Genomic DNA, 21256 nt, shown 5'->3' with positions numbered 1-21256 from the left:
GTTGTTTAGACAAAATTATTTTACATTTCCCTAGATTTTCCCATATGTTGGTTTTCCCCGGTGGCATGAAGTTGCCTCACACAGGGAACATAGTCATCTGTCAAATAGCTGTATTATTTGTGTTGACATCCTCATAGAGAGACAGGAAGACAACAAGAGATAGTTACATTACAAACTGCGCTGTCAGTACAGTACGCTGTCAGGTGAAAGAAAAGGCATGAGGCTCCAAATATTCCCTCAGCTGTGTTGTGCTCACCATTCCCTCTTTCTCAGAGTGAGTTTGTATACAATGCACTCCATTTTCAAACCTGAAATCCAATGGATGCTTATCCTCTCCCCACAAAGCGCTCTGTGTTTGCTGACGGTGGGGAGATGGGCTTATCTATGTGGTCCAGCCTCTACCCCTCACTGAAAGATGTCTGGACCCTGCCTCGTCTCCCCCTTTCCCTGTCTTCGTCTCTCTCAATTCCTCCCCGTCTCTCAGTCACACACACATGCAGAGATACGCTCGCACACTCCTTTTTGAGTATACAGCCAGCCACTTTAGGCTTTAGGACAGAAGAGGTGGGGAAAGGGTAGTTGGGGTGAAGGAAGAGGCCTGCTGGGTTGGAATAGTAAAGAAGAGCAGTACTGTAGATTTTGAAAATAGGACAGGGACTACAGTAGAAAAGACAAATAGAGGGGGAGATAAAAGGGAGAGCGAGAGATGGAGAGATGCAGAATAACATGGAAATAGGTTGAGTAATTAAAGGATAACTTTCGTTTTTTACAACCTGGACTTTATTTGTAGCATTAAATACGACCATTTAGACACCCAGACAACTTTGGTGGCATTTGGAGTCGTTTTGAAGAAATTAGCCACAGAAGAGCGGCGCGTATATCCGTATAAGCAACCAGCCACAACACGGCTAACTCTGCGGCAGTCGGCTAGTTTAGCTGTAGTTTGCGACTGTTATTTTTCACAAAATGGATGAATATTTTTCCGATATTTTAGAGACACTGGATGTTGATAACATGCCACCACGGGCTCAGAGGGGAATAGTGCCAGTATATCATAACAAAATATTGGAATATGAACGAGTTTCGCCGCAGATTATGCGTTTATAGAGGCTACGCACGGGTGCCCCAATTACTCGCATTATACAGATATACGCGCCGCTCTTCTGTGGCTAATTTCTTCAAAACGACTCCAAATGCCACCAAAGTTGTCTGGGTGTCTATATGGTCGTATTTAATGCTACATATAAAGTCCAGGTTGTAAAAAACGAAAGTTATCCTTTAAGCCATTTTAATAATCAGGCTGGAGTTTTGAATCTAGGAAAACAGACAAGAAGAATGGATTTTTTGTACTAAACACCTTAATTTGTCTAAGGATCAAGGTCGACCTTTCTAGACTGCTTGTGGAAATTACAAACCAAGCACTTTGGCTGAATGTTTCTCACCTACTACATTTAATTCTGCATCTTCGCTATGAATCAGTGGATCTGTCTTTTTACTTGCATTTAGTGAGTATAGTTAGAAATAAAAAGAGCATGTGTGTCTTTATTTTAAGGGTTAAATGGCAGACACAGCATGTGCTGTACATGCTCACATAGACACACACGCACACACGCACAGACACCACATTGTAAATGTACTATGTAAACTAATCTCTGCCGCAGATTGTAGACTAAAAGCCTGATGTAATCTGACACTCCATCTCTATAATTTGTTTTATGAGCCCTCCTCAGTGTCATTATCAAGGAACTGATTCATGAGGTAGAAGCAGAGTTTACTGTACCATGATGGACCACAAAAAAGCTTTGTCCACTTAATTGTTAGAGAGAGGGTCCTTATGTGTTTGCCTTAAGAATACAGAAGGAAGCCCCTCACTGTTTTATTACTACATCAAATATCAAGTATGCAGGAGATCTCAGCAGATCTCTTTCCCACTGCAGCCTTTATATTATCCATGGTACAGTTTAATGATTCAGTAATAGTATTGGACTTCAGAGCATTAATTTAGAAAAAAGACTTTCTGGACTCAAAACAAATTATATTAGATGATATTTGTATATTTGCAATTAGCTCTCTTGAATGAGGAAGTAAGTTAACACTTTTGTATTCCTGATTTCTGACTTAGCGAATAAGTCCTATTACTTTACATTGGTAGCTTTTATTAGTTCTGTTCCGATCTTACACTTACGTTTTATTTTTATGATTTAAAATGTATTGTTTGCTTTAGAGCATTTCTGGCTCTGCAGGGTTTCAACAAGGAAAAAACAACAGCAGAAACAACAGAAAACTGTCACCACCGTACTGCAAAAACACCACAGCCTCTCTAGAAAAGGCTGTTCTGACCCAGAACCAGGAACGCTACAACCACTGCTGTTTTTGCACCATTTCTCACCCCCCTCAGGAGTCCTTACCTGTCCTCCAGTCACCCCTTTTTAGTTTTCTCACCTCTACTAGTCACCTGACATACCTCACAACCACTGTTTTTGGTTTTGTCATTTGCGCCACACTATAAATGCTCAATAACAATAAAGGCAATCTTAATTCTTGAATAAATAGATGATGAGTCACCATGCTTTTTTGCCAGATTACTAATGTTGGTACATGGTAATTACATACTGCCATTCCTGTGTCTGCATCCCTTTCTCAGTAAACTAGCTGAAAAATAAGCCTGTGCCCAATTAAAGCTTGGCCAGTCAGTGGTACAGAGAGATTAGAAGCAGTTCTTTCATGAGTTGCGGTGTTGCAACTGCAGTTCTTCAGAGACCAAAACACAGGTGTACAGACAGGGAGAATCCAAATGATAGTAACTTTATGTTTAGTTTTGCGTTCAGGCTATAGTCCGCTAAAACACTGATTAATGTTTCATATTTTTCTTCTAATTTGTCCTTCAGCTTTACAACAGGTAAAAGGGTGGCTCATATGTCTGTTCTTCACTTAACTTTCAAAAGATTTAGTGTATTGGTCATTCCTGCAGATGTAAAGCTGGCAACGGGCACAAATGAGGAGCAGTGCCATTTTTGTCTGGCTCGTATCTTTTGCATCACCCCTGCTTGGTTAAAAAAACAAAACAAAACAGACCCTTTTTTCTGGATACTTAAAATGATATTTTCTGTCACGCAGAGGGGATTATTATGGGGAGCTATTGGTTTCTGCAGTCATGTAAACGGCTTAAGTAGAAATGAAAATGGAAACGCCAGACTGTGGATCTATAAAGATAAGCCCCACTGATTGTGAAAAGGGGACAGTTGTTGTGAAGGTTGGGCTGAGGGCCTGTACAGTTTGGTGGTCACTTCTGCCGTGACCAATAAATGAAATTGGTGGCACAATGTCAAAGCAGCAGTGACCCCTGCAAACTCAGAGAGACAAATCATTACGGACTCTAGGAAGATATGGTCAGAAATTCAAGTTGACACCAAGACACTGTGTTTACATTGTGTGCTTCTTGCAGAGGGTCTGGGGGCATGAGAGATCAGGCCTGGTGATGCAAAAAGCCATTACAGGTGGTCCATTAAGCTAGCCTTTCCTTTCTTAAGTGCAGGAAACAAATTATACATTTCATGGCTTTAGAAACTCTCTTAAAGCCTTCATGTGTCTTTGGGGTGATGAATATATTTATAATGAAGCTGTGTAATTTAATATTGAGTGAAATTCTGCACGGATGGTCACTAGAACATTTAGAAAATTTAATGTTTAGTGACCATCCGTGCATCACTGTCTGCTAGCGTACATATGCATTGTTGAAGTTAGTCAAGCTATTGAGGTGACTTGTTTGTATACATTTAAACTTTTGCACTCTTAATGTTCTTGTCTTTCAAACACCTGTTTGGTTTCAAATGTAACATGCCTGTGTATAATTTCCTTTGATGTACAAACAAGCTTATTTATCCTTGTCATTTAAGGCATTCATGAGTCATGGGCTCCCTGTATACATGTGCAGGTTACAGTACGACCTTCTGTCTGTCTCCACAGCTCTGTATTGACGAAGCTGAGTCATAATTTGTAGTTCCCTGAGACTCAAGACTCAATGAGCTAAAGCTTTTACATCTTCACTCCTGACTGCTACAATGACTTAATTCAATTTAGGCGGCATGCAGAGAAAGGTGTATTTATGTGGTCTGTTTTACCTTCTGTACACTGTAAAGAAAGATATACCATATTTACTCAATAAAATTGAGGCAACAGATTGTACGCAATATTATTAATTAAATATAATCAGATTTGTAATTGAGTAAATTTTAATTAAATGAGACCCTTTGGAGTTAACCATTTAATATGAGTAGATTTAATTAAAATACAAAAAGGCAATAATTAAAACCTAAACAAAAATATTGAGAATATATATCAAAAAGAGAAATGTCTAAATTAGTAAAAAGTATTAATAAAACATAATTAAATTCTACATACAAGTACCATGTAATTGAGTCATAATGAAATATCTTAATCAGTTAATTTATTTGAATTTACTCAGTGGATTTAATTAAATCGAAATATTATTCTTACTTAGATATATTGTGTTTATCTCATGATCTACATTTTAAGGTGAGATTACACTGGGTACCAGGAAGAACAGAGGAAATAAAACTCAGAAATTAACAAATCACACATAAAATGCTTGCCAAAATTAACATTTTTTATTATAAAAGTTATAGCATTTCATTGCAAACTTTTACAAATTATGACCTTGAACACTATTTTGTGAAAACAAAAATGTGTACAGTTGCCAGAGTACCTGTCGAGAAGAACTAAGAAACATTAGGGCATGGCTACACTGTCCTATCATGGACAAGACAAGGTACCGAATTTCCAGTTTCAAATGTCCTGTGCTGTAGCCTGTAATGGGTCAGAAGATCACCTCTTGTCGTTGCTCTGTATCCACAGGTTTTACACTGCCATCTCATCTGGGGGCACATAAGAGAAACACAGTCATGTTAATTACAAAATGTGCCTTTCTGTTTAATTGCAGATAAAATAAAAACCATCCATGTATCAATCACATGCATATGGTGTATTGTAGGGCTGGTTGGTATATCAATATTTGCATCCCTTTATTGTCAACATATATGTACACTGATGACATCCAGTCTAGCAAGAAATTAAAATTTAAACAATTATAGCCTACATTCTAGATGTGAGAGTTACTCCAAAAACAAACCTTGTTAATTTAACTTTATTTCAATATTTCATATTTTAAATGAATTGCAAAACCTAATTGTTGTACACTTGAACACATAATTACTATCATATAATAAGTGATTGACTAAATGTTTACTGAGTTTTATGCAAAGGTAGAACAAACAAACAGATCACAGCAGCATGTCCTGACACGCCCCCTACCCCACCCCCACCACACACACACACACACACACACATACACACACACCACACGAAGTTCGCTAAACTTTTAAACTATCAACCCTGCATATGCTGGACATAAAACGAATGGTACCACATTGCTCCTCACATATTGTCAGAAGAATTTTATTGACGCAACCGTGATGTTAGCTCGCCGACCTGATTCGACTTTTCGCGGCTGGCGGGAGATTATGAGTTAAGAGTAACAGTAAACCTCAATAAAATTGAAGCCCTAAAACGTAACACTGACTTAATGCGTTTTCGAGGTAACTTAACGTTTATGACAAAACAGCGAAAGAACAGAGATAAGCGATAACGTTACCTGCGTGGTAAACGGTCCAACACAACGCGGAAGTTAAGTTAACGGAAGTGCAGCAAGTAGAGTTTGGAAATAAAAGCTCAATATACTTAGCGCGATAATCCTGATCATTTCTCGATATGGAAAAGTGTCTGATCGCAACACAAACCCCAACATGATTATCGGCAGGATTTAATAAGTACATGCCGAGGACATATGAATAACAGTAACGCAACATGGGCAACACCATATCGGAATCTATCTTTCAAAGTAAAAGCTTGTGCTTTTATCAGCAATACGAACGTTTCCATTTTGGAAGCGAAACACTATCACAATACTAGCCTATATTAACATAGTTAACATAGTTAGCTAACAGAAGCCGGCTTTCTGCTGCTGAGTTTCTCTCTCTCTGTGTGCTATGCTCTGCTCATGTTGTATTATAATTCAGCATGCACCATAGACATGTATTGACTTCACCATCCCAGTACAGACAAAATAAGTTTACTTACCACAGTTAACCAGATAACATAGATGAGTAAAGTGGAGGAGGGTAACTGCCCATCTGCATGTTTTGCCTGCCAAATTCAAAAAGCGCGGTTAACAGGAAGTGCTTTTCAATTAAAAATTGACAGGTTCAATTAAGTTGGATTTATTCAATTTTCTCTCCGTTTAGAATTGCATAAACAGAAAGCTTATATTTAATTAATCCAAAATACGCTGGTTTTATTCAAGACATTTTTATTTGAATTTTACTTAAATAATCACGACAAAATCAAGGACACATTAATATTGAATATACTTTACCAAATTCATCAGTTAAAACCTACATGACCACAGAATCATTTATTACAGTGTACATGGGTCTGTATCATTACATAATTATATATGTCGAGCAGTATAATAATACCCCAAATGATTTCCATATTGGATTGAAATGTGCTTCTAGCAATTATTTGCAACCTTGTATGATTGGAAAGAAAAACAGGGTTTAAATTCTCCAGAAATGGTCTTCTCACACGAAATAGCAAAGAAAAAAAGGTCACCCTCAGGGTTTTGCTCTTTGTCAGTTCTTTACAATACACTATGTGTGGACTGCAGCATATATTTCTGTATTGTATTGCAAAAAAAAAGATACTTCTGCACAGCAGCTTTAACATGGGCTGCCACATTTAAAATGGTCATTGGTGCCGTCCTTGTTACCACAAGGTCTTGGTTTTAATACGCAATTTTGACAATGTTTCCTGTTGGGTAAAGACAGAAGGAAATAACAACAGTACCCATCACTGCGACTGCTGTTCATCTATGCGTGAAAATTCGTCACATACTTTTCTTTAGGTAGAAAAGAAAAGTTTTCCTTGTCAGTCAGAGATGGTGGTAGTCTGTTGTTGTTTCTGTTGAACAACTCTTGACATTGAGTAAAGTATTATTGAAATGCTGGTGTCAATTAACAATCGAATATTGATTTTCACAATTGAATGCATGGATTTTTTTACATTTGAATATATATTACTATTTAGAAAATTGATTGACAGCTCTAATATGGTGCCATTTTTAAAGCAGTGGCAGGTACCATTTTCCCCATTTCAGCCAAACTACAATTGGAATATTAATATATATGTAAGTCATGTAGTTGATTTATTCACAAAACTTAAAACATAAATGAACAGAAGGTACAGAATGAGGGAACACATAACCGTTACTGAAAGGGATTCTTTTGTTCTGATTCCTTCTTCGTCTCCATGTAGCTGTAAATTACTGGCACAGGATTGCCCCTGTTCTCCAGCAGCAGTCATGCAGGGAATAATGGCAAGAGTGATATATCAGGTTGTCAGTCAATCAAGGTGCTACTGCCACTTTATGAAAAGGTCGTACTGTACTGGGAGTGGCATCCACCTTCAGTATGATGGATGTGATACAGCTACAGTTATCAATAGGACATCAAATGTGTGTGACCTAAACTCATACAAACAATATAAACATCAGTGATTCCGAGGATAATAATGATGATGACGATGAGAACTTTGCCAGGGGAAATTTTCATCTCATCGTCTAATTGTCTAAATTCACAAACAAAGGGTTAAACCATTTTATTTTATATATAATGAACACATTTTCCTTTTAATGTGGTACCATTTTTTTTAAAGACAAAGCGAAATTTTCTTGTACTGTATGTACACAGGTGAAATTATATAATTTTATGTCAAAACAAGGTCTGTTGTATTGCTGGGTTGTATACATCAGTGGCAGATATTTATCATTTATTTTGGTGGGGATAATGAGGGCTTCTGCTTTCTCTAGCAATGCTGTTGTCCATCTTGGTGCACTGAGCTTTGACTCAACATGCGCATTAACATTAATTCAGTTATTTTTTTATTAGTGTTTTGCTTAACTGGGATTGTGCTCATTAGAAAAAAAGACTAAAAACAGATGCATTTTTGCAGTTAATTTTATACTGTATAGTAGGAGTTGATCGATATTAGTTTTTTTTTTTTCAGGGCTATAGTGACTTCCTGGGTGCACCAAGCTGACCTCCACATGTTGCTTTCACTTGGCTTCTGCTCTTCTGTTCTTGGAAGATCTGCTTCCCTGCTGAGCACAATATCACACAGTCCATATGTGTTTGTAAATTGAATATATTTGCTGGAAAAGGAACTATTTATCACTGTATTTTTTACCATCTGTACCATCTATGTCTTGCACTAATTTGTGTGTCAACTGTGCAGTACGTCCATAAGAACGATAGAATACCATGTTAGTATTTTTATTATGTTTTATTTGTTGGTTTAATTAACAGGGATCTGTAGTCCCTGGACAGATGTAACAAAGTCACCCTAAGAACAGCATGTAATTACTGTAAAGCTTTTTGTTTTAAGCTGTCCACGATTGTCTAACAAGTTAGCAAGAACATAAGGAGTCTACAACAGATGATCATGATTAGGCTAATTGGTAAAGAGTGGTGGTGAAGCAGCAGGAGGTCTGCAGTTGCACAAGACACATTACTCATTTGAACACAATTTTAACAAACATGAATAAAGCATTGTCCTAAAGTTAACAGGCCCTCCTTTGATATTTCCACTATTTACATTCTCAACTGTAGTAAGCTGTTAAGAAAGTGGCAGTGTAAAGCTGCACTCTAGTCACCCAAGCTTAAACAGTGGAGGTACTGTTTTTCCTCATTTTCACTCACTCTTGCACTCTCCTTTCCTCTTTCCATCTCACTTCCCCCTACATGCTAGCCCTGCAAATAACCCAAGAAAGGTTAACTGGCACCTGGCTGCAGCCTGTGAGAACACTGGCCTCTTTCTGTCCATGTATCACAGCAGATGAGCTGCTTTTAACCCTGCAGCTGAAGGCGTGTGCGTGTGCATGCCTGCGTGTGTGGCTGGGGTAAAAAGCAAAGCACTATACATGCTACATCAGAGGTGTCAGGTTTGAAGCCTGAGAGCTGATTGTTCTGTTTTCTGCTTTCTGTAATCAAGGGAGCTTAGGTTAGGCGGAGATGCTAAGAATGAAAAAATGGATCGACTGTTGGGTGCACGACATTGAAACATGTTAAAAGGCATTTTTTTATTTTTTGATGCCAGAGATGTAACTGCACATAAATAAACTTCACTTGAGCAGTGTAGATGGTGTTCAGACTTGAAGGATCATGGTCTTCCTTCCCCCGCAGCACTGTCAGCGTTGATTTTTTATTTCCATCTGTAATTTCTTGTGCATCCATCGCTCTCGCTCTCTTTTTTTCATTCTCTCTTTACCATTTTCCTCAGCAGGTGTGTCATAAGTGTGTCTCTTTCTCCACAGGTGTCATTCTTCCTGTTCATTGTGTTTGTGGTCTACACCATGCTGCCGTTCTCTATGCGGGACGCCATCATCGCCAGTGTCCTGACCTCCGCCTCTCACACCATTGTGTTGAGTGTCTGCCTGTCCACTACAGCTGATCACATGGAGCCAGTAGTTTGGCAGGTAAGGTAATCAAACATACAGTAAGTGTGGGTTAATGGTAGGAGACACATTGATATACAAGAATGGAGACTATATATAATATACACACACCTCTGTGTACTTGAGCTCAACACAATTAATTGATTATTTAATTAGTATTGATTAGTGGCTTGAACAGTAATTTGGTGTCACAACTTCACAGCATATACAAAAGGACTAAAGAATTTAAATGAGGACGTTAATGACACTCTCATGTCTGTACGATGAATATGTAACTGAAGCCAGCAGCCGGTTAGCTTAGCTCAGCATAAAGAATGAGAAGAGGGGGAACCAGTTTAGTTATCTCTGTCTAAAGGTAATAAAATCCATCTAGCAGCACCTCTGAAGCTCACAAATAATGTTTTATCTTGTTTGTTTAAGCAGTAACAAGAATAAAAAAGTTAAAAGAATAACGTGTAAAAACAACTATTACCCTTTTTTGGGGGGCGTTATGTTCTGGACTACTTCCTAGAGTTGGCCCAGTCCCAACCGAGTCCATTAATATACAGTGAACCTGTATTGTCGTGCACCTGTCACTAACCATAAAGAAAACAACAAATAAATAATTCTTAAAGAAAAATTTTGGACATTTTAAACCTCGGTTTCATTTTTGTAGTAATTGCCATAAAGTCTTTCCCACACACACTGAAGGGGCCCACTGCTCCTAAAGCAAACCAACACACATGAAGCTGAACTCTGCAAACAGGCATCCTGCTGCCAACAACAGATGAAGACAGAGGTCGAGTTTTCTATCAGGGGTATTATGAAGCATTACAGGCATACTCTCTATTGCACTGTAAGAAAATCAGTTTAAAAAAAAATGTTAACCCTGTATATTGTTTTAGTTAGACACTATATCCTGCTCAAGCCAGGGCCCCACATTTTTTTTCCATCCTAAACATATTACTAATAAATGCTTTGGTAGTATATAATATATAACGATATCATTTACAGAAATAACAATGTAAAAAAAAATTCTTAGCCTAGTGTTACTCTACAGTTCCTGGTTAATCAGTCATGTGTATGAACTACACTGCTGACTGGATTCTCTACTAACAGTGACAAACACAGGCTGACTCATATGAATGGGTCCAACACAGGTTGAATGCATATTGGTAGGTCCATGTTATATATGTCTCAGGTATGGAATGGCTGTATCTTCACTACTCTGCTTTTTTATAAATCATGCGTCACCTCTCTTGCCTGTGCCAAGGCACCGCCTCACTCCCCCTTCCGCTCCTTGGGTTGGACCAGGTCTTGCAGGTGGAGTAAAAAACACGTTGTGCAGCAACAATAGTGTATGTTTGGAGGAAATGGATTCGATTCGGATTTTATTGCTGTGGCAGGCGACCATGGCAACACTGCATGCAAAATGCAGCAAAACAGTCAACCATGCTTGATGGGAAGTGTAAGTGTAAGTTGTTGATTTGTTTTGTTATGCCTCTGCACTGGAGACAGTCATGGCTGGATGTTTTATTTATTGTATTTCACATCTGGTCAGATACTGAATTGGTGACACTAATCTTAGGCATCCACCTTCAAAATGTACTGATTGTAGAGATCTTCTGTGCTGCCTGGTTGAAGATTTGTAGCTTCTTTGCAGCAACATCCATTTTTGAAGCCTTGTCGTCCACCACAAGCTCATTGGTTCTGCTGATATTGAGCTTCAGGTGATTGTTGCTGCACCATGTGATGAAGCTCTCCATCAGTCCTCTGTGCTCCTCTGGAAAAACGGTCTCTAAGTGAAGACAGCATGTTTCTCACTGGACATTATTCACTGGAATCATACATGTCAATATAGTGATAACTTCCGTTTCACCAAAGATTACACTTAATACATTTTATTATATTCCTTGAAAGTCTTCACCTCATATACTATGAGTCTGGACAAACATGGATATATCTTATATACATGGATATATCTAAAATTGTTTTTCCTTTCCAGGCATTTAGTGTTTCTCCATACTGCTCACAAAATGAGCATTTCTGGTCATTGTAACCATACAGTCTGTATTTTTAGCAAACAAACTAATGTGACCTTTAAACTAAAACTAAGTTAGCATAGCAGGTGAGTGATAGAAATTCTAATGTGTTTTTTTTATTATTCTTTGTTAAAAGGTCACCCTCTTTCCAGCAGTACTGCTGTTTTAAGCACAAACTGTTCAGGCAGTTGGCATATGCTGAGAAAAACAAATAAATAGCAATATGAGGAAACCAATTATCTGGTTAATGCAGACTTTAATTAGTTTGAGCGTATTCAAACCTGATTCCAAAAGTCAGTTATTGCCGGTCCAGATGTCAAAGACCAGGATACAGCTTAATATGTCAGAGCCTAATCACTAAGGACAAACAAAAAGCCCTAGAAGCTTTTATTTAACCATGTCTTTATCTCGCTGACGTCCGACATGTAAAGTCCTCCTTGCAGTGCCTTATCTGTGTGTACTGCTGCTCGTCAGCCCTGCTGCTCAAATGCTGTCTGACTGAATTGTGGCTAAAAAATGGAGAATTTATCATAAATGGTTATTCATCTTAATGCTCCAGTTTTGAATCATACAATATAACTGCCACAGTCAGACTCTTTGCAGGTATCTCTAAAAGACTGATACCCTATGTTCAGCAGTCTAGCTTTTAGAAAAATTGCTGGTTGGGACAACTCTCAAAGGTTCTCCAAGAATTAGGACAACAATAACCTATCTCAAAGAATAGATCTAAAGCATCATTTATACTCTCATATTCAGAAAACAAAGCGTCCTTCAGATAACAGGAAAACATCCCCTGTGCTCCTTTTCCAAAGCAATTCTTCTTAGACAAAATAATGCTCATATTGACACTAGATATACACTTGTGCCACTGGAGCTCAATCCTAGTACTTAGTGATGATTCTTGTGTCTGTATCTTCATGTCTCTCTGTATTCCCTGCTCTTAAACCTTCACAAACCTTATCTATTGCCTCTGTGAACTCTGCTGTGATGGCCTGTTATCTGGTCTCTTGATTCTGGCATCTGGGCCGCCTGGGGCTGTATGCTACATGGTCACTGTCTGCCAGCTCCTCTTGTGCATCAGGTCAGTTTGCCTGTCAGCACAATTCCAGTGGAAAACCTGCCAGAGGGGAGTGTCCTTTAAGAGAATCCCCCTTATAAAGATATTGGATAGCAATGAAAAAAAAAGAAGAAATATTTATCACTTCCTAAGGTGGTACTAAAATCTTTTACTTTACATTTCTATATATTTTTAATGATTTCATTAAAATGTAGCATTCTGTGGTTTAGTTATACATGTATTCACTATATATTCCAAAATGTATGTAGTCTTTGATTTAGATAACAACACACAACAGAAATTGAATTTAAATATAACATTTCATTTCCTTGACATAACTGTCAGAGAGGATAATGTGGACAAAATTAGACTAATTGGTTGTCAGTGACAACTGAATAACAGAAAGACATAAAACATTAAGATAGTGTGATGATGAGTGTGACAGATAAAGATACTAAGATCGGAAGAGAACGAAATCAAAGACAGAAATGTGGAAGGTCAATACAGTGGAAATTACAAAACAAAAATAACAGTGATGATGAGGGTTAAGGAACAGACAGTATGTTTGGAAAAATTGAAAAGTATCTTATTGTGATCAATGTCACAAAAGTGTACAAAGAATACATTGAAAAGATGGTTGGGCTTCTCTTGCTTGTCCTTCTCTAGTGTTCCTGAAATAACATGTACGTGTACGATTTTCAAGTAGGAACATTGGACCAAAAATATGGTGACACTATAAATGCATAACAACCAGACAAGACAAGAAAACACAAAAATACTTTGACTGAATCAAAATAAAAGGTGTGGTGCCTTTTGATTCCACCTTCTTATGAAGATATTGTGTTTTTAGTGGCTGTTTTGTTTTTTGAGAGGTGACCATGACAGACATTTTAGGAAGGTCTGTGTGTGTTCAGGTTACAAAGGCATTGTTGGATGGAGACAGATTGCTGCTCAATCGGCAGTCAAGATGGCATGCCGGGCCAGATTTGACATTGCCAAAGAACGAAATGCTCTCGTAAGCACAGACTCCACCAAATCCTGGCAGTGCTGTGATTCATGTTTAGTATTTAAGTTGTAATCAGTTTAAATGATGTTGTTTTATTTCAGTTTGTTACCTGTGCTAAGGGCAGAGTTTATATATGTGGCTATGATGATGGCAGGGGATGAGTTAGACATAATTTAACATGGTACAAGTACATATGTGTGTACAGTACATGGAGTCAAGTGCAACGCTGTCTCCATACAGGATGTGTTTGCATTTTATCTTTACATTGCACATAAAAGAAATTACCATCAGGAAAAATACCTTTTCCAAATCCAAATTCTAAACAGTTCCGTTTGTTGATTTTATGTATTTCGTTAATATCAGTAGTTTACAGAGTTTCAAAATAGAACTTTTTGTAGGAAGAGGAAGGAAAAATGAGACCTTACAGTTGTAAGTCATGCCTGCAGTTCAGACACATATTTGCTACAAGATGGAAAAGTCTGACATTTAAAGGCATTTAAACACCAGTTTCAAAAGGTCAAGTTTTGCAGTTTTTTAAAAGTTTATTACATGTGTAATTCATTTAGTATTATTATTATTATTATTATTATTATTATTATTATTGTATTGGTTTGGTAAAGCACATTTTCCTAGAGTTAGACAGTGATGATTGGTCTTCCTTCCATGCAGTATTTTTAAGGGTATAATTATGAAATGATGCAAGCTCTTTTCACTTTTCATTTTCTCACCTGTTACTGATACTGTGTAACTTTCACATTTTGCTCTGTAATCCCATAGAAGTACATTCAGTGTGCCATGGAAACACCATCATGAGTGGCTTGTTCTTCTTTCACAGGAATATTGGATCCACTATGATGCTTACTCCATTCAGCAAATGTCATTATAGAATGACATTTGCTCATAGCAGCTGGGATGATCAGACAAAAGGCAGGGTCAGGTTATTGGTACGTTTAGATTGATCTGTCCCAACAAGGCTTGGAATTCAACTTTACTTCAACCAGATATTAATGATACTGGTCACTCAGCACTCTCTGTGATGTAAACCATTTCCAAATACAAAAAACATTTTTTATATTGACTTAAATTGTAGCTGTGCATGATCAGCAGCTGAATGTCATCTTTCCTATTTTCCTTCACATTCTATTTGCAGTAAAATACTGTGATGCTAAGGTTCACTTACTAGATTTTTCCAGAGCCTTGTTCAGCAGTGGAACTCGATCAGGTTTCATCATGTGACATAACTGATAACAAGTGGTTGCATAAGTGGGCTGAGTTCTGTACTGAGGTCACATCATGACACCTGAACAAGTGCCATTTGTTGGAGAGGGCCATGGGGCATAGTTAAAATCTCTGGACAAAGCTAGCAAGGGAACTTTGAGTGAAAGTGAAAAGACCAAGCCACCCACTTACAGATCACCATGCGGAATTAGAAGCCTTAATTTTTTTTTTTTCAGCCTTTATTCACATTTTTAATAGTCAGTCATGTTGTCCTGGTTTTAGTGGCCCCGATTGTCTGTTATTTTAACTCTTTGTTAGTGACTATTGACTTGTGCCGTGCGAAAACATTCGTAAAATAAATTCTAAAGATATATATTTCCATATGAACAATTTTAACAAATAACTCCTACAGTTAGGACAACAGGAAAAATAGGATGTACAGTAAATGGTTATTATTTAATGATCTTTCAATGTCTTCAGCTCTGAAAAGTTGTCGTCTCCCTCTGGCTCTGAGACATACGACACACTGATCCCGCGGTCACTGATCCAAACTTACTGCTAATGTACAAAGGCATCTAAGTAATCTACCACTAATCATTTTATGTAGACTGATTTGATCTGTTCCTCAAGATTAGTCCTTCAGTTTCCATTCTGTTGTAGGCCAAATTTGATCAGAAGCCATTTTCTTAGTGTGTTGACATGGAGCCGGAAAACAGTGAATGGTGGATTTCTATTATGTGCTGTGTGAGTGAGATACAGTACATAGAAATAAAAATAAATGTCACACATACCTGCTGTCCCTCTTTCCGTAAGGGAAAAATGGTATCATTCTGAATGCTTGTAATTTGTAATGTGCAGTAAAGGAGCATGTACATTATGTGTGTTGTTACACGTGTATGTACAGCAGCGTTTGGCAATATGGCAAAATGACAGTGAGACAAATTTGTGTACCGTCATATTGTTTCTACTGTAGCAGCGCCCCCTTTAATGTCAGTGGTTGTATTAGTTCATTGTAGGCAATTGTGCAAATCAGTAAGGATGTACATATAATTTTTTGTATCAATTGAGTGAAGTACTTTAATTTGTCAGTTCTTTAATTTGCTTGATTATCCAAAATCAGACATTTTATGGCTGTTATTTTATCCATTAATCCATTCTCAGTTGTTTTTCGAGAAAATGAGCTACAACCCTGATTCCTAATCATTTGGTAGCTGTCTAAAACGTTCCACAGGTAAACAGGTTAATTGGTAATAGAGCTGTCAAAATTGGTCAAAAATGACATTATTTCTTTATTTCCTTAAAAAAAAAACAACAAAAAAACAACAAAAAAAAAACAACACATAGGTCTGAACCATTAATAATGGAATAATGGAAACAGCAACTTTTTCCAATATTGAGCAAGAATGCTCCAGCTGGCAGCCATGAAATGGGCTACAATGTAAACCCTCTGTCCACTAAAAGTGCTTTTTTTTTGCTACTGATGAGCTCAGATTGTTTTGACTATCTGATAGCATTATGGAAAGAATCCTTACAGAGTTTTTATTGTTACAGAGTAAAATCTATTTTGTTTAACCCGAAACAGCTGCTCTGCACTGTCACCAAACCACCAGACCGCATTTACAGAAGCAGTAATTTTATCATCGTAAAACATAATAACATTCAAGCAAAGACAAAAACAAAATAAAACTGAGCAAAACCTACTTGGGCACCTTTCTACTGATCCATCACGGTCATCTCTGGTTTGGTTGATATAAAGCCTTGATTCGACATTGGAGAAGCAGTGGGGATAACAGTATGCAGCGCTGTAATATTTTCACATCTACCTCGAGAATTATTTTCACCTCACATTATGACTGGAGAGACTTAAATATATTGGACTTCAACAGATTTTCGCAGTTAACAAAAAACTGTAACATAAACTCTGATTTTGTGCCTCCTGTCCGTCATGCAGTTCACTCAGTGAATCCGCTGTCACTGATCTGCTATTTTTTCCACTGTAATACTAATTTTTGCCTTTGACTGTCTTGATTTTTTATGCTATTTGAATATATATTTGACCTTAGAATATTCGTTGACAGCCCTAATCGATAGGGGGCCATCCTCAAAAGGCTCAGTCCTTCACAAGCAAGGGTGGAACGAGGATCACCACTTTGTGAACACATGACAGTATAATGATATTACTACATGGACTAGATGGATATTTTATATAAGCTGGGTTTTGTGTTAGATGTCTTAATTAGACAATTTGAAATTAGATATTCTGTCAGAGAGGATTTTATTTATATTGCCAACTCTTTTTATATAGTGTTCCTGTTTTTGTGCTTTACTGTGAGCCTGTGTAAATGTGTGTCAGATGAGGAGAATGCATGCATGCTTTTTCCTCTCTGTGGCAATAAGCCAATGTTGGTCATGCCTTTGTGTTGGGGCAGGCTCAGGCTTACATCCTCTTTTCAGATAAGGACAGTGAGGTTAGGTGACAAGATGCTGTAAGACTCATGTGTCAGAGGGTAACTACTGGACAGTAGCTATAAAAACCTCTCCAGCTTTCTATGTCACATTTGCCTAATGAGGCAGAGACACCAAATTGGCACCCTCGCTGATATTTTTGGGCGTTGGTGGGTGGAAAACCCATATCTATAGAATTTAGCCCTTTTAAAAGAAAAAAAAAACAAATACCCATCCTGTGTTACCAGAGCCAAAGCTGACTTCAGATTGCTTATTTTGTCTAACAACTCAGAAAGCCACACGTAAATCCTTACATTTGAAAAGATGACCTGCTATTTTGGCTGCATTCTAACTTGAATTGTGAATCAAATGTCTCTCTGAATGCATTTTTAATTAGTTGCTTAGAGAGCAGGGATTGTAAAGGTCACTGCTTCATATACTGTAATCTGCTGGGAAGAATTTGGTGAAGATTAGTGAGAAAGTCTGTGCTATCCCTGAAATGCCTGCTGTTGTCTAGAGCCATCCTGAAGACCACAACAAAAAAGGCTTTAAGCCCACTACTTATCCTATGAACTGTTGTTGTATACATGTGCTACATTTAGCTCATAACTGTTTTAATAATGACTCCCTGATAAATATTTTACAGCTAAAGACAAAGTTTATACAAGGCAGATTTAGATTATCTTTGACTGTACTAACAACAACAAAAATATTGTCTTTGTTTGCTTGTTTTTCTAAAAAAGGATAACAGCTAAATAAATCCCCTGTGGACATAAAATAGCACATTGTGCCAGCCCTATAAAGCAATAGATTCACGTTTACTTTCTTGCCGAGTGTTAGATGAGAAAATTGATACCACTCTCAATACTGGCCAGCAGCCAGAGTCTTCACTGGTTTCCTGGCAACCTCACACTCCAGGAAGTGACTCCACCTGGCCAAGCAACAGTCTGACACGTAACCCTCTATAAAACCACAATATATCATTGGTACACTTTGAATGCTGAGCAGATTAAATCAATTACATATAATGTGTGAATCAGTAGTCTTTGGAGGTCCTGTAATATTTTTCTTTAGCCATTTCCCCTCATTTCCAGTGTTGATGCTAAGCTCAGCTAACTGGCTTTTGGCTCTAGCACATGCATGAACAGAGGCACTTACACTGACATCATATTCAGTATGTATGCATTAGTGGTATGTTGGATTTGTAAGTTACTTAAATTTCAAATCATTTAAATATTTCAAACTCGCTCTGCAGAAGAAACCACATCTATCCTACCAGAGATTTGTAAATGTCAGCCATTAAATGTCCACACTCTTGTGCATTGTTCTAGTGTGCGTACACACTGCCCAGGGGGTATTAAGTGAGAAGGAACCATGCTGACATCTACACTTTGTCAAGTCCATTAATCTTTACAGTGCTGGCTCATTGGAGTCGAAATGAACCAGCTCATTTATTGAAGAGGTGAGAGCCCTCTGTTGGGTCCAGATTTATGTGTATGTAACATTTAGAAATATTTTGTTCCACTTTTTCTTCCATGGAGAAACGGTGATTCATTGTTACATTATTCATTTTTTTCCAAAACTATATTCTTTGCTACTAAAAGGTGCAAAAATGATGTGACAGTGTAAAAATATACTTAGTATTTCTAGTCATCTCTGATTCTCAGCAGTTGAATGCTCTTAAAAAGCACTCTCATTTCCGAATCAATAATTTTTATAGTAAATCTGTGTGTGATATTTTGGAATATTCAGATTTTATCCAAACTGACTTCAAACTCAGTGCTCTGATTAGCTTTACAACAATACTGAAAATTAATAATTCAAGTCCATTGTGTTTTTAAATCACAACTTCCCCACTTAGACTCAGAAACAAACCTCATTTATATTCTTTGTGAGTGCTGTGATGAATTACTGATGGTTTAACACTCAACAATTAATAACACTCCATTCAAGCTTTATTTGATAAACTGTCACATACACTCAGTGGTACTATATATTGTTGCAAATTACATGTATTGCCTGTTTGAGGAGAAGTAGGGCAGTAGTAAAATTCTATTTCTATATTTTATTTTATTTTTTATTTTCTGTTCAAGTGAGAGTCTGTTGCCAACAGATCATTAAAACAACTTTTACCTTTAAGCATATCCTAGATAGTTGTCTTCCTCTATACATGGTAGTATAGTAACACCCCTACTAGCCTCTGTAGGGCTTAGTACTCTGATTTAGATAATCCCAGAATTCACTGGTGGGGCTCAAAGCCCTTTAGAGGCCATCCTCCGTTATCTGTAATTGGCTACCAGTGAGGTATGGACCGTTTGCACATCCAGCTGATTCACACAGCTGACCTTTGAGATGGATCACTGTCAGTGTCTTGTCTAACAGATGTCAGCTAATAGAGTAGTACCCAGGTCTGCCTGAATGTAATCTGTTGAGCAGTTAAAAAAGCTTTTTGCTTAATACAAAATTTTACAAGTTTGTTGTTTTTTGGGGGGAGGGGGGATTTGATGACCGACTGGATGAGAGGTTTGTCAAAACATATAAGAATACACTTGTTATGCAATGCTTTTTGTAGCATGTTGGAAAAGATCAGACTCATCCTCATATTTTAAAACCTCCACTCCCACCAGCCACTAAGAAGTAATTTACATCTAATGTAGATTTTGAGGACTATAAAATTGCAAACAGGTACTTCTAGCTGATGTTTTGGGTTGCCTCGTGCGACTAATTTGTAATTGACAGGCTCACAAATAGAGACTGAATGGGTAGCTGAATGGATTTTCAATTAAATATGATTATGCTTATTTTAAGCAAGATTATAAAATATTGCATACAATATATGGGCTGCTAAAAACCCTTTTATAAAGCAGCTTACAAAAGCCCCAGTAAATCTTCTTGTGTCTGCTTTCAGCTATTCATTGTACTTCAGTGAACCCAATGCTCCGAACACTATTCTGTAGCAAAAAGTTCAGACTGTTTTGTCAGACTCTCTGTAGAAAATAAACAGACATGAACTAAGCCAGGCTTGTAAATGTAATGCCTTGAATTTGAAAAAAAAAAAAAAAAACTGTGTGTCTTCTTTCAGTGTTTGGAAATGTGCAGAGTGGAGATAATAAATACAGTAGACAGCAAGAGGGACATCTGTCCTAAATTCAGTGAATACATGTGAACATAAACCCAGACAGCAGAGCACACTCATGCACATGGCCCCTGCCCCTGAGGTTTGTTTTTGTCAAATATAAAAGAGAGGCAGGTACATTGCTGGTGTATTCAGTGTTAAATACATTGAGATCAGCATGTATATTCTGAACATACAAATCAGATCCTGTTTTTCTCAGTAAGGACACTGTATATGTACATCTCTACTCTCAATTATGTTAGTGCTGATGCTGCCAGCAGCAGTTTATAACCATATATAAAACTCTTCTATGGTCAGATCCTCTGTGAGCAGTTTTGTACTTTTTGCTCTGTCTGATTTCTTTTACTGAAACAAGTGTTTTTTTCTTTGTGCAAAAGGTCACAGGCTTATTCCTCTGGCGCTGTAATGTAAACCTGTTGGGCATATTTACATCAGAAAAGAGCGAGAGCAGATTGCAATGGTCAGAGTATAAGTATAAGCCACCATTATGCCACAAAAGAAAGACAGAGGCTGCAAGTAAAAGGGAAATTGGTGAGAATGAGACAAGGCAAGCAAACAAGAGAGGATTAGGATTAGGCCTGCGTATGAAAGAGTGAAGGAGATGATGAAAAAACCCTTTTTTTTTAAAATGCAATGGTAGAGAACTGTTAAATTGTGAATTTGCTTTAAATTGAAAATAAGGTTAGTGGGACTCAATTGGGTCTTGATGCATTCACCTGTCATCACTGGACCACATCCAATCATGATAGTTCCTCTAATGGAGCTTCTTGTGTAGTGCTGTAGT

At 37.5% G+C, this 21256-nt stretch overlaps 1 protein-coding gene across 1 annotated transcript in view; it reads left to right on the top strand.

The window, feature by feature from the left end:
• adcy2a (adenylate cyclase 2a) overlaps positions 1–21256 on the top strand; it is a 56038-nt gene that overhangs the window by 11619 nt on the left and 23163 nt on the right. The window contains exon 3 of the mRNA XM_041942339.1: positions 9449–9610. Within this exon, the coding sequence (XP_041798273.1) occupies positions 9449–9610 (162 nt within the window). The remainder of the gene's footprint in view (positions 1–9448; positions 9611–21256) is intronic.

This window comes from Chelmon rostratus, chromosome 8, assembly GCF_017976325.1.
Source record: "Chelmon rostratus isolate fCheRos1 chromosome 8, fCheRos1.pri, whole genome shotgun sequence".
Classification (NCBI taxonomy): domain Eukaryota; kingdom Metazoa; phylum Chordata; class Actinopteri; order Chaetodontiformes; family Chaetodontidae; genus Chelmon; species Chelmon rostratus.
This window is presented reverse-complemented; position numbering and strand designations above follow the sequence as displayed.